The following is a 14340-nucleotide window of genomic DNA, read 5'->3' on the forward strand; positions in this document are numbered from 1 at the left end:
TGATCTGACTGACGTTAAAGTAGAATTACGGGTATAGAAACATTACACGACATTTTTCTGCGCCTCTTTTTGAAATAATTCTTTTCCCAAGCTCTGCATCATGCAGAACTTGCTTTCTACCAATTTAAACACAAACATTGTTTAATGTTAAGGAGTGACTTAGGCGTGACTGGCAAACTACAGACTTTGTGTTTTCCAGAGGGTGACGATCCTTAATAAAATAACCCACAGTCCCCATTCTGCAGGCTCAGAGAGGCCAGACCAACACACCAAACCCCAACCTTGGGCAAGAAGAAATATCTCAACTGATCAGAGTTAAGTGGAGTATCTTCATCAAGTCACGAGAAAACATGGGAGCTCCTGAGTAAATTCCGACAGTTAAAGAGACAGTGGAAAATTGATCAGAAAGAAAATGTTCAAAAATGTGTTTGCTAATATTCTGTCTTAAATAGAGCTAATCATGTTCTATAAGATCAGTAGGCAAGCTCTATTCAAACATCCTATATATTAAATCACCTTAAATCCAGGAACTCAGAACTAAAACCAGCAACATCAGAAGGCACTGAAGCTACAACTGACCTCTGGCCTCTTTTACACCAGACACAAAACAGCTTCAGAGGAACAGTGGAGCTCTTCATGGAGGGGTGAAGGTTGCACTCTGTTGGAAGCAGAGTCCTCTTGTTAGTGATGAACTTTCATTTGAAAGCAAGCTGGTATGGTTCTAATACAGGATAGCTAAAAAGAAAGATAATGAAAAGAAGGCCACCCTGTTAAAGGAGTATCAGGTAGCCAAACATACATACACCCAGATTCAGATTCTGGCTGCTCCACACAGAGGCTTAGGTGAGGTCCACTCCCTGCTTACACATAAGATTACATTAACAGTAATTTAGTTTCTCTGTCTGTATTTACAACTAGGACAGCATGACATAAACTTCCCTACACTGCAAGTTCAGAGAAGGCAGCACAACTGCGCTCCTGAAACAACCTGCACAGCCAGCCTGCCTCCGGACAGCCAGCCATTTCAGGGCTCCTCCGGCTCTGCTGCACTACAAAAGTAGTCCCACAATCAGAAGATAATGTTGTTCTAAATTTGTCTTAAGTAATTATTTAATTAGGAAAAATTAACAACCAAGTGTGATCAGATCTTTCATTCAAGCGGGATCATATCCTTTGTTAAAGCTGTGTGCTTTGCTTTCTAAAATGTCAGCCATTCAACAGCTGTTTATTCTCAAGCCCGTGTGCTGTGCCCATTTCCTCCTCCCTTCTCAGTTATTTACTTTCAGATTATCAACTCTTTAGAGCAGGTGTTATTCAGAGAAACAAAAGCAAATGGACAGGGAAAAAAAAGTCCTCGAGTGCAGATCTTTGTCTTGCTGGGTAGCGTAAAACCAAACGTGCTCAGTACTGAAACAACCTTCCAATTCTGCTTTTGAAATGATTACAGCATTAAACGTTTTATCCTGCCTATGAGTGTAAGTGATTGCTCCCTAAGAAGACCTTTCTTGTTTATTTTTCCATCGCTCTGAAGATGGAAATTAGCAGGTAGCACAGATCACTTATCTCTGTTTTCTCTTCAAAACTTGTTTTTATTATTGTTGCATTTATTTTGAAGAAACAACCTTTACTGCTGTAATTTTCCCTTGGAAATTTTTCCCTGCATATAAGCATGTTGGTAAATTCTAACTATGGGCTGACCTAGTTAACCAAAATAAAACTCCAGATAGGTAGTGGTAGCAAGAGGTTAAAATCTTAGCAATTTCAGTTGATACAGAAAGACATAATTTCAGAATCTGACCCAACATTTTAATAGTAAAAAAAAAAAAACGAAAAAAGAAAAAGAAATCAAACCAGGCATTTCCTTTAAATAGATCACATCAAATCAAAAACCTAAAAGGAAAGTTGTGTACTGAAGAATTTTGGGGACTTATCTCTGTCAGTTTTGTCACTAATTCCAAGATGTGTTCCAATACATAAATGCTTGATGTTTGCTTTGGTATCTTGTCATTATTAATATTTGGCTATTTCCATAAATGTGTGAGATCCATAATTCCCATCTTCCCCTCTTTCCTCCTTTATGTCCTCTCTGAGGACACAAGTAAGAAGTAGGATACTCACTGGTAACTGCAGTCTTCAAATGGAAGGAGATGCTGTATTCCATATAGAGATATCACAGATATAAGAAACTTATAGCTTCCTTAGCTAAGACGACATGAGGACAAGTAACAAAGCTGGGTATGATAATTTCCCAGTGTAAGTATGTAAGTAAGGCATCGCAGTAACTCCATACTGGGATAGTGAGCTGAGCTAAAATCTAGAAAAGGAGTAATAGATATTTGATGTTTGGTAGCCTAACATTTCTCATACCAGATATCAAATAAAGCTGAAAGTATATAAAGTGTTCCAAAATCTAAATTAAAATTATAATAAATCATTCTGCAAGAGAAATACACCAGAAGGTATATATTCTTTAAAAATAGAATTAACATTCACATTCTTTGATGGTATTTTATCTCCTTTGATTAAAGTTTATAATATTTGATGCCACATCTTTAACTCAGATCTGATGAGTAAATAGAACATCAAGTCTAACTTAGAAATACTTGCTGTCAGAGGTTAATAAGAGACTGTCTTTTGTGAGGACACCACAAGTCCAAATGTCATTCTGTGGAGAAGTCAGTGGCAGTATCAGCATAAAATAATTCAATCTTCAGGCCAACTCCCTGTGGCTGTTTCAGGGATACCAGTTCTAATATCAGAACTGATATCACTTGTGAGCAAGAGTGGGATCTGTATCCTTTTCTGTTCCAGCAAAAGCAAAGCCCTGTGCAAAAGCAAGATCAAGCAATTTCTGACAGGAATACCATAAACTGATTTACTGACAAATGTTCTGTTTTGCAAAGCTGCAGCTGGAAAATAGCTGAAAAAACACAGACAGTTTCTTAAAACAGAATTCTTCACTGGCCCTAAGGATGAGACCTTTACCTTCCAAGTAAAGTAACACTGGCAGAACCAACTGCTCTGATTTTAACTGAATTGCATTAAGCAGCTAAGAAAGTTCTATGGAAAATATAGCCCTTCTGGTGCAGAGCAGAATATTAATAAGTAGGAACATCTTTAGCCCTTGTAGGACAGCAAGAGACAGACAGATAATTATCTGCTACAGAATAGTGAGAGCCAAATATTTTCATGTGCCAAAAATCCAAAGCATCTATCGGTTTTTCAGCATTCAAGATTGATTTTTGGAAGTTAATCTTTAGATTTTATTGAGGTTAAAGCATGAGAGATCAAAGATGAATGGGGAGGAGGGTTAAAATGTTTTTTTTGCATGAAACTGAATGTTTCTGCCTTTTGTTGAAGCTCGTATGTTCATTATGTAAAGTGTTTTCAGCCTCACTTGCGCTCTTTTCTATGAGGGCATCTAGAAGTGCATCACATTTTAGGAGGCCTTACATCTTTCTGCTTTACCTTGCGCTCGTTGGCTATGATTTCAAGCTTATGTAACCATCATTGCATGCTGTTAAGACAGGATTGAAAGAAAAGACCTTACACCCACTACAACCAGCTGTACTTCCATATATATTTCCATATAACTTGTAGTTACTGATTTTTACACATTAAGATAGCTTTTCTTATCAAGCTATTAGTTTGAAGTATAATATGTACGCAATAAGAGAGACTGTACATCAGCAAGCTGTGTAGCATTTGTCAAGTATGTTTTACTGAAAGAAAGCACAGAAAAAACACGACGATGTAGTTCTTTCCTAAGCTACTTTACTTCTTAAAAATTCCTTGTCAAAAGAAATACATTCTATAAAGCTAAGCCTCACTAATCTTTTTAGAGAAAAGTTCCCCAAGTTTTTGATGAGCACAGCTGTTCTGAATGGATACGGTCACTGGGGAGGCTGTACTGACACCATGAAATTGTTGAGATAAAAATAGAGCCCTCTCACCCTCCCTCAAAGTAAAACCCCTAAAACTCGCACAAGAAAACTCACTAATCCCACAGACACATTAACCTCCATGCCCTGCATGCTTTCTTCTGGCTGTCCAAAGTGAGGAACTCTCTCAGAGTCCCTTCTTTCTGCAAATCCAACACCAGACTCTCCCCCTGCCATTTATCCAGCACCTTACCTGCTTATTTACCTGCTTTTTTTCCCTTCACTTGCTCACTCCTGTCTGCCCATTTCTTTCTGCCAAAGGTGACTGCTTCGAGGAAATTTATTTTCTAGGACTATCGATATCTTTCAGCTACATCACTTATTTCAGTCCCTAACCTGCCTGCATATCACAGGACCTTCCTAAGCAGCTGACTGGGAAAATGTTTCAAAGCCATACCTGTGGTTCTGAAATAAGATAGTAGGTGAACACTAGACCACCTTTAGTTCAACCTACTTCATTATTTCTCATTCATGTAGTAAGACAGACAGGTAAATCATCCTCCAAATGCGCTCACCTTTCCCCAGGTTTACCCTGAGCATCTGATATTTGAATTGCTACAACGCAGTGGTGACCACACAGATGTTCACAGCCAGGTGGTCACCCAAGGCTGGGAAACTCACACAGCACAATACTAAGTGGAAAGAAATAGCTGCATTCTGGGAGATCTTTACCCGATCTATGATCGGTCTGTACATTTGGGTATGATGAACTGAAATTTAAACCTAGATCTAGGTTAAAAGGTGCCTAGAGTGATTAGCTCAAATAATTACACTTACTTACATGAATCCCAGCCTTCAAATTAGGAGACGTACGTCCTTTTGTTCTATCCCCAAATCACTTTCCCATAGTCTACACACATTCCCTGACTCCCCTGTGGCTATTCATTGATCTAAATGAACAAATTGATATTTCTACTTTTTCTTCCTGTCACCTTGCCTCATTTTCTCACGCCCCCATCATGTCCACTGAGCAGCTCTATTTTGCTGCTGCATTTGACTGTCTTCTACGAGAATGAGTAACCTCACCCAATCATCAGTTATTTATAGATTATACACAACAGATTAATATCCACTCATGACCTCCAATTCCAATCATTTTACTCTGCATATCATTTCTCGCTTCTATTTCTAAACATCCACATTCCCAACATGCCTCTACTCCTTTGCATCTCTTCTGATTGTTCCTCTGCAAATTCACTGTTCAGTACTTCTGCATCTTCACTTGCTTACGTTTCATCTGCAAATATAAAACTATTTCACTAGCAACAATGTTACTTACTTCCTAACTTTATCAGTAATGGCCATGCTGTACCTGACCAAAGACACGTTCAGCTCAGCATCCTGACTGCAGCAGAGACCAGCAGTGAACTTTCCCTCTTGGATACTACTCTCTTCTGCCACCTTTATCATGAAGGCCAGACTGATTTTTCCTTCAGACTTTATTGAATGCTATCCCAAATCTGTGTGTAAATAGTAACATGGATTCTAGAAAGACCTTATGCATACTGATATAAAGAATAACTTTAGAGATTTATCTAAATTTTAGGCTGTACTGTAAGTGGGATGAGCCCAAAATACATATTGTTTTGAGAAAGCTGGAATATTTACTGCTTCTGGGCTTCCACAGGAAGGAATTCATATGGATGTGGATACATATGTCCAATGGTAATCACCAAAATGTGATCTTATATTCCAAGCTCTCTTTCCAGCCAATGTAATCCTGACCAATGCAGGGGATCTCTGCTTCCCCCTATCTGTGTGCCCCTCTGCCTTCAGAGATACAGTTGCCCTTTTCTCACTAACTGCAGTACCTCCACACTCACACTGAAAAACACTGTTGTTCATTGCGACAAAGTTCACAGGTAAATGCTTATTTATCATCAGTGTGTCAATATTAAATACTCTGCCGTTTTAGCAGGACTGCTCGAGTATTCCAGGATCTTACAATAGGAGTAAAATTATTTCCCTTCAGTAGACTGACTGATGAGATGATGATATTGGTGGAATATGATGAAGTCTTTGGGACTAGCCTCAATTTCTTCATACAAAAATAAATAAACAGAAATATTCTCTTTTATTTCACCATACAATACAGAAAATGTTGGGGTATGCTCAGGTGTGAAGAAAAAACCTTGCCCAAAGCCTATTTTGATTTTGGTTTTCTCTCAGCCAGTTAACCAAATAAAGGTTCTCCCTGAGAACCCCACCCTATGAACAATCTTCAGAATACCCCCACAATGTCTTCCTCTTACCATTAAAAAAATAATTCACTTCTAGTGTATTTGAACCTGTCAACAAAGCCAAGTTAGGAGATAATAAAAGAAGATATAGATAATCTATTTCGAGTTGAGAAGGATCGTGTAGAACAGCCATGACATGATGCCAAAACCATGAGTGTATGTTGTGACATTTACTTCCATGGAACTAACAGACACGCATGCCTTGATATCAAGTGATACATAATTATTGCTTTCTGACATAACTGCTTACTTAGAAACATTTCAAGAGAGTAGTTCTAGAAAACAAGCAAATACCTTTGACAAAAGGAAGCATATGTCTTCCTACATTGAATCCTTCCCATTACGAGTACACAGCACTGTCTTATTTGCATGATTGTGTTGATGAGTTTGCTACCATTATATCATAAATCACAGAGAATCTCTAATAATTATATTAAATCAATGTGATATCAAAATATCTCAGTGCCTAATAGGAGTTCCAAATGAACATAACTGGAAAGTCAGACAATTGTTATCTACTGAACAGATGGCAACACTGCAATTCCCCTGCTTTCTCAGCCAGTCTGCTGCAAGTCTCAACCAGAATTCTGATCTGAATGTTGCTGAAGTCAATGGGAAGGTTGACATTGACTTCAGCGAGCTTCAGCTCAGCTCAGAGTTACTGCAAGAAGCAGCATTTCAGCCCAGGCTCAGTCATGGCTCTCCAAGGCAGTCGATAGCAATGGCTGAGAGCAGTAGCTGCATAAATTTTGTCATGGTAACATCTACCCAACAAGAACAAAACTAAGATCCACTTTTGTGCTGTTCCTAAAGGTCTCTTTCACAACATCCTTTACATTGTATTTGAAGCACTGGCTGAAAAGCCAAAGGTTTTGTATTCTTTTCATCTGCCCTGCTACTCATTTCATCCTCTTCTAATTTAAGAATTCACACTGAAGAAATTGTTTCCACCTACGGTAAATAAAATCCGTGCTCCTCTAATCTTGAGCTTCTGTTCCGCTTTAATCCCATGAAATTCCAAACCCATGCCAAAATTAGTTTTTTTCAGCTGTCAAATACGTGCACTATACTTTGTGAAAGTCCTGCAATGTACATGCAATGCTATTTATAAGTCTTTGAGTGCAGTCAGTCCCATTTAACACCAATGAAATGTAAAACACACACAGCTATGTGTTCAGAAGAATTCGCATGTTTATAAGCTGGTATTTGACCAACGAGCCTTTTAGTCAATTAAAAATTAAACCCACAAGCATTCAACTTGCAGAAATATTGCATTTGATGACTATGGTACAACTTTGAAGGAAGGAACTTCTTAGCGCATGGAACTGTTTCCAGAAATTTCCACTGCATGTTAATGTACTCATTTAAGAAGAAAATGCAGACTAAAAAGAAAAAAAAAAACCCACAAGATTATGAGCAGCACAAAGCATCAATTTAAATTGCCAAGTTCTACTGTGGACACTGAAGGTGATAAGCATCATTTTACACAGTAGAGGTCAATGTGAAGGTACTGCAGCATGCTCACTCTGATTCTCTTCACCAATGCCATATCAGAACGACTTCTGCTCTAAAGTATTGTTATTTTAGGAGTAATAAAATAATGTGATAAGCAATGTTCAATTTTGTTCTCTGTCTCACACAACGTATCTAATAGGAAAAGCAAATATATGAAAATAAAATGGCAGCATCTATTTAGAAGACTAAACAACTGCAGGAAATTTTTTAATTGGTGGAGACAGGATTTTTACTGAAGTAAGTGCTTAATGTCTTTTGGAAGACATTTTAAGTTTAACTGCTTCCTTGGCATGATTGTTTGCTAATAAGAAAATTACTTATTGGAAAAAACATCTGACCACCACCATTACAAGAGCAGAATAACCAAAATCTGATGAATTCAGCAAACACAGAATCATAGGATACCCTGAGCTGGAAAGCACCCACGAGGATCATTGAGTTCAACTCCTCTATCCAGTATATTACGATGTATTGTTTACCGCTGATTACTTTGTAGAACACTTTTAAAAATTCCATATTCTCAAGTAGGCTGTGTCTTATAAATAAATCAAGATCAACTTGGAAGATTAAATGCCCAGCCCCACCATTTCATCAAAGACCAATGAATTGGATGAACTTGGAGGTTGTTTCCAACCTTGGTGATTCTATGATTCTATGGTGATTCTATGAACACTAATGTACTCAGACTGTTTTTTTCTTAGAAGCAGAAGACAATGTGTGCTCTCATTGATAATACCATCTTATAAAAACACCTTCCCACAGAAATATCCTACAAAGCCCCATAAACTATATAGACAGAAGAACAAATCCAAAGATCCATTATTTTATTGAACTGTAACTTTAAAATTTTCTATTTCTTAAAGAAGTTTGTTAAGTATACGACAAAACAGGTAACCATTTCAAGATGCCTAACAGAATGGGAAGCAGAGACAAAAGTTGAGGGGAAAAAAAGGCAGAAAGAATGAAATTGGATGATAACACCCTAAAAACATCATAACGTTCTACCTCTGAAACAGCTTTTAGGACAATCTTCTGAAACACTTAATAGAAACAAATTAATAAAAAAACCATTTATATAATTGCATGGCTTTTAAGGCATTTCCCAGCACGTATTATAGAGGTAATATAATGCATCTGTGTGTTTAATCTTCAGTTAAAGAAAATGGGACTGCGCACAAGAAGCCAAATGGGTATCTTCCACCTATAAGCACAAATAATCCTCAGACTCAGATACCTTTTAGTATTGCATTTCCATCTTCTATTTCTGCCTAACAAACTATAGTCTAAAATTGCACAAAATCTATTGTAATAGATAGTTTGATCTCAAGGTTTGTCATTCTTGTCAGTAAAAAAAAATTTAAAAATCAAGGAATTATGAAAGAAGGGCAACTGAACCTGTTTCAGTTTCACCAATACAGACGTTCTTCTCCTGCATCTTGTCAAGCACAATAAACCCTTTTCCTTCTTTCAAAACAGGTCTCTGGGGTGTCAGTTATTTCTCTAACCCAGCAGAAGTAGAAGTAGGTTCCATTTGTTTCAGTGTTACTGCAGTATCTCAGAACCATACCTCCTGGACCACCAGCTCCCCACGCACATGAAGCCTGCTCTGCCCCATTCCCTGCCACACAAGAACAGCCCTGAGGCAGAAGCTCAGGGAAGCTACAGGAAGTGACAAAAACACAAACATTGTTTTGTAGCTACAATATGCTGAAAAAATTTAATGACCCATACTGATTTGCAGTTTGTTTAAGGAGAGAGAATCAAAATCTAGCTTGTCTGAAAGCACAGTGCGTAACCCATGGCATTCTTAACAAACACACAAATTACAGCTCTTACTTTCAGTATCTATGCAAGCTTTCACCTCGGAAGACTGGGAGAAACAGTTTATATCTATAGCAACCAGGAGAGAGAAGGGAGGGGTAGATCCATCCCAAAATGTGTCTCCTCTAAACCTTGCATCACTACCTTCACAAGATCCAGCAATTGCTCATTATCACTGCCACTTGACCAAAGACTCATTAAAATAAAAAAGGTCAACCGATTTTAATTTCTCCCTAATAAACAGAGCATATGTGAGGACGCTTTTTTAAGAGGCTTCCTTTGTTACTGAAAGTCATTTTTTTGTCTTAAAGAAAAAAAAAAAAAAGGATTACTTAGAGACAGACAGCTTAGCTTTCACTCTGTGATCTCCATAACAGCCCTAGGTAGCTGTTTAACTGGGACAAAAACAAGTTACGACCTTCTTGGTGTAAGGTGAGTTTCTGAAAGATACTGCAAAGTGAAGTGAGAGCTGCCTGCGTACCTTTGGAGACAGCTCTGGAGGGCAGCTGTGGTAGCTCTGTGCAATGAGAGGGCTACACAGGAGAACAACACTGACCCTAATGGCACTGAGCTTGTTTTAGGGCCCCTGTGTGTCCGTGGGGAGGTTCTCACAGGGTGTTTATCCCAGAAGGTAACCTCTAAAGGAGGAAGGGCTCAGACTGTGATGGTCTCCACAAGAGGAGGCTGCTGATGGGGATTTTTGGGCACCTCTCACAGCCTCAGCCAGGTGGTCCCCATCTCCGGGAGAACGAGCTGCAGGTGCTGGGCTGCACCTGTGGGATGTGGCCTAGGGAATCTCCTGTGGTTTCCAAACACGAGGGCTGAAACCACAATCTGGGACGAGACTGAAAACGTTTCGTGGTGACCGTGCGCCCACTGCGGCTCCTCGACTTCAGGAGCCTCGGGGCGAGTTGCTGGGGCGAGGTGCCTTGGTCAGCCCGGCTCCTCGCAGCGCCTCGGTGCAGCTTCCACCGCGTCCCAGCAGCGTGGCGTGGGGCCGGCTCCGGGGCGGCTGAGGTGGAAGCAGCGCGAGGGCCGGGGCCGGGCGGGAGGGGCGGCAGGCAGGACGCGGCACCTCAGCGAGCGGCGGAGCGCCGTGCGGGTGCGGCCGCCGGGGGCCTGCCGGGCCGCCTCCGGGGCGGGATGATACCACCGGGCAGCGGCAAGGGGAAACCAGGGGACGGCGCAGCCCCGCTCCCCGCCCGCCCCGCGCCCCACTCACCGATCCGCGCCTCGGCGGCGGCTCCGGCAGAAGAGAGCGGCTGTCCGCGCGGGGCGGCGGCGAGGACCTGCAGCAGCGGCGGCAGCAGCAGCGCGAGGACGGAGCCGAGCGCCCCCATCATGCCTGGCCCATCGCAGGCGGCCGTTCCGCTCCCCGCCCGCCGCCGCCAGACCTCACTCCATGTCTCCCGCTCTCCCTTTGCTTCCCCGGCTCCGGAGAGCGGCAGCCGCAGCGGATTCAACACCCAGGACAGCGACCGGCGCCGCCCGCCCGCCCCCGAGCCGGCCCCGCCCCGGCCCGACCCGCTCCGCCCGGCAGAGGCAGCGCTTCCCGCTCGGCTCCCGCCTCTCTGCTCCCCGCCCGGGGGCGCCGCGGTGCGGGTCGGGCTCCGGGGCTGCCCTGAAGGGGAATGGGGCGCCGGGCGGTTCTGCCCGCTCGGAGCCTCTTAAGATGGCTGAGGACGGGGAGGGGGTTATTAAAATGCGTTTGCCTCACACGCCTTCAGGAAAAACAGCGCAGCCCGTGTCAAAGTTTTCTCCTTATAAATGCGTTGGAGGGTGGGTTCTCCCTGCAGCCTCTTCTGTAGTGTCACTGAATCAGGGAATAGCCCGAATCGGAAGGGACCCACAGGGATCATCAAGTCCAACTCCGGCTCCACACAGCAGCACCCAAACCCAACCCTGTGTCAGAGCGGTGTCCCAGTACTCCATGAGCTGCAACACTGGGGCCATGCCTGCTGCCCTGGGCAGCCTGTTCCATGCCCACTGCTCTGGGGCACAGCCTTTCCTTCACCCCCAGCTGCCCCTCCCCTGGCAGCTCCATGCTGTTCCTTCAGGTAGTCCTTTTTTTAGCTTCATTTTTTCCATGGAAAAATAATCATTGTGATGAAGCATTTTATGAACCCTCACCTGGCCACACCCATGCCCACCTGAGAGACCTGCGTATCCTCTACCTCCTGTTCCCACCTCACTCTGCAGGAATGGGACTCAGCAGCCTGTCTGAAGGCCAGGTAAATAAAGCTTGATACAAACCTATCGGCTGCCTCTTCATTCGCGGATTCTCATATATCGAGGCTTTAATGTAGCAGTTGCAGTCACCAGGCTGAAATAGCACAGGGGCTGTGCCATGTGGGAGGAGAAGCTGTGTGTTTGACCAGGACAACCACCTTCATGATGCTGTGAATGATGGCAAGGTCCCAGGCCTTTCAGTCACCCTCTCTATGTGCTTAATTCATAGAATAATAGAATTGTTTGAGTTAGAAGGGACCCTTAAATGTCAACTAGCCAATTTCTCTGCAGTGAATAAGGACATCTACAGTTCCATCAGGTGCTCAGAGCCCTGTCCAGCCTGACCTTGAATGTCTCCAGGGACGGAGTATCCGCCACCTCTCGTGGCAACCTGTGTTGTGTTTCACTGCCCTTATTAGTAAATAACTTCTTCCTTATATCCAAACTGAATCTCCCCTCTTTTAGTTTGAAAAGATTTCTCCTTGTCCTATCACAGAAGACCCTGCTAAATAGTCTGTCCCCTTCTTTCTAATAGCCCTTCCTTAGATACTGGAAGGCTGCTTTCAGGTCTCCCCAGAGCCATCTCTTCTCCAGGCTGCACAACTCCAATTCAAATTCTTCTATTGCAGCTGGAATTCAGATTCTCCTGATGTTCATCTTTGAGGTAAACGGCTCTAATTATACTCCCTGAAAAACTTTCTCCTCCTTGACTTCAGTCATAGTCATGGCAGACTCTCATTCAAAATATTTGAAAAGAGTTAAATTTGTAATACATGAAGTGACTTTGCCATAGATCAGAAAATTAAGTAATGAAACCCCACAAAACAAAGTAACCCTGGAAGACTACGGGATGGCTAGAGGGTTTCCTGCAGCCACAAAAGCCACAAAAGTGGCTGCTGGGCTGGGCTCAGGCATCCAGTCACTGCACTGGGAACTCTGGGACCTGCTGTGAGGTGGTCAGGCCAGGTCTGATGGCCAGGTGGGAGCTTTGTCCTTGGCTTCATGCAGGGGGCTATGGGGAAGTCTGCGGGGGCCATACAGGATGCTTATGTCTCTGGTGCTCTGATGGACAGTTGCAGACTTCTGTGATTCTCAGTTTTGCCCTGGGAAAAACTCACTCATAAGTGTGAGATGGAGAAGAGTCCTGATTTCTAAGCCTAGTGCAAAGTCACTTCTCTTCCTGGGTGGTTAAGACTGGCAAATTGGCTGTAAACAGACAACATTTGATTGAAAATGCCAAAGAAATATATTGACAGTGGTTGCTGTTTGCTGGCACAAGATTTGCAAAAGGATTGGGTGGTCTTTCAAAGCATTTCTGTGATGGAGGTCTCTTATATGGTTGTTTTCATCTTGGAAGGGAGTGGTTTCTTGAACACAACAGGTCCTTTTCAGCCAAGTGTTCATTAACTCAGAAAATCAATTCCAACAATTCTGAAAGAAATCTGAGCACTGAAAGTATAGAAAGAAAAAAAAAAAGGAAAGGGGGAGGGCTGGAGATGGGGAGCAAGATGAGACATAGAAATGCAGAAACATAAATTAGTATATTCTCATGGGTCATGCAAACCATCTGGCTTTAAAAGCTAGTAGCAGAAACAAGGAGAAAGGTCATCTGAATTAGCAGAGAACTGCAAAACAACTGAAGGTAAGGAAGGAGCAAATGGCAGACACGCTGAGAGAACAAGTTGTTCCTCAAAACACAAAACAGCAGTGGTGTTACTGGAAGACGCTGCAGCTCTTCAACAAACGATTTGCATAGCTCCTGTAAATTTATGATCAGATACTTTGAGGATTTTAAAAGGAAATCAAAATTCTCATCATCGCTTTGAGCAGGGGATTAGCAGAAAGATAACATTTGTTCAAATCCATGTGAAAGAGTGTGAAGAATCAAGAGAGAAGGGACACTCATCAAAGCCAGAAAGAAATCCTCGAGTAAACAAGGTTAGAAAAGAGAAGAGTAATGCTTCATGGAAAGAGTGAAGAGTCAATTGGTGGGTGAAGGGGCATTTGGAAATAACAGGTAGCCGTTCTCAGGAGCAACAGCCTGAAGTGCTCCCAGCCTGGTTGTGTTTTATGGCTTTATGGCAGGCTGCAGCTAAGGAAGACACACAGACCTTCCATAAAGCTTCAGGAGCAGAGATTGAAGTCAGCAGGATTAGATAGAATGAGTTTAGTTATTGACATGGGTAAAAACTATAAGACTTGAGTCTGCATGTAAGTCAGATGAATAACAGAATTACAGTGAAAATAACATGTTATGACACATGCAGGTTACTTGCTGGTTCACAATCTTATTCTCAAGACATTTCTCAGTGCCAAAGTTTTTAACAGTCTGTGTCATAAAATAAGCACCGATGCTTTGGTCTGGCAGTCATATGAAGTGGGTTTTATTTTGCTGTTTTCATGTTTTCTGAACTGCGGAAATAGAAATCCTGAAGGGCTTCACTTGAGAAAATTGCTAGAAAGGCTGGAAAAAATGCAACTCCATTCTTGAAGCAAAGGATATTGTGGAGCTCTAACAAAACTTCAGGACCCAACGTAGAAGAAGGCACCAGTAAGTTATTTTTGTAAGAACATTTCTAAATCTTTTTGGTAAG

At 42.1% G+C, this 14340-nt stretch overlaps 1 protein-coding gene across 2 annotated transcripts in view; it reads right to left on the reverse strand.

Moving 5' to 3' along the window:
- Window positions 1–11022, reverse strand: part of PTPRN2 (protein tyrosine phosphatase receptor type N2) — a 622129-nt gene extending 611107 nt beyond the window's left edge. For both annotated transcript variants that reach the window (XM_085227026.1, XM_085227025.1), the window contains exon 1: window positions 10740–11022. In XM_085227026.1, the coding sequence (XP_085083152.1) occupies window positions 10740–10860 (121 nt within the window). In that variant the 5' untranslated portion in view covers window positions 10861–11022. The remainder of the gene's footprint in view (window positions 1–10739) is intronic.
- Between the last annotated feature and the right edge of the window lie 3318 nt (window positions 11023–14340).

This window comes from Meleagris gallopavo, chromosome 6 (genome assembly GCF_905368555.1).
Source record: "Meleagris gallopavo chromosome 6, MGAL_WU_HG_1.1, whole genome shotgun sequence".
Classification (NCBI taxonomy): domain Eukaryota; kingdom Metazoa; phylum Chordata; class Aves; order Galliformes; family Phasianidae; genus Meleagris; species Meleagris gallopavo.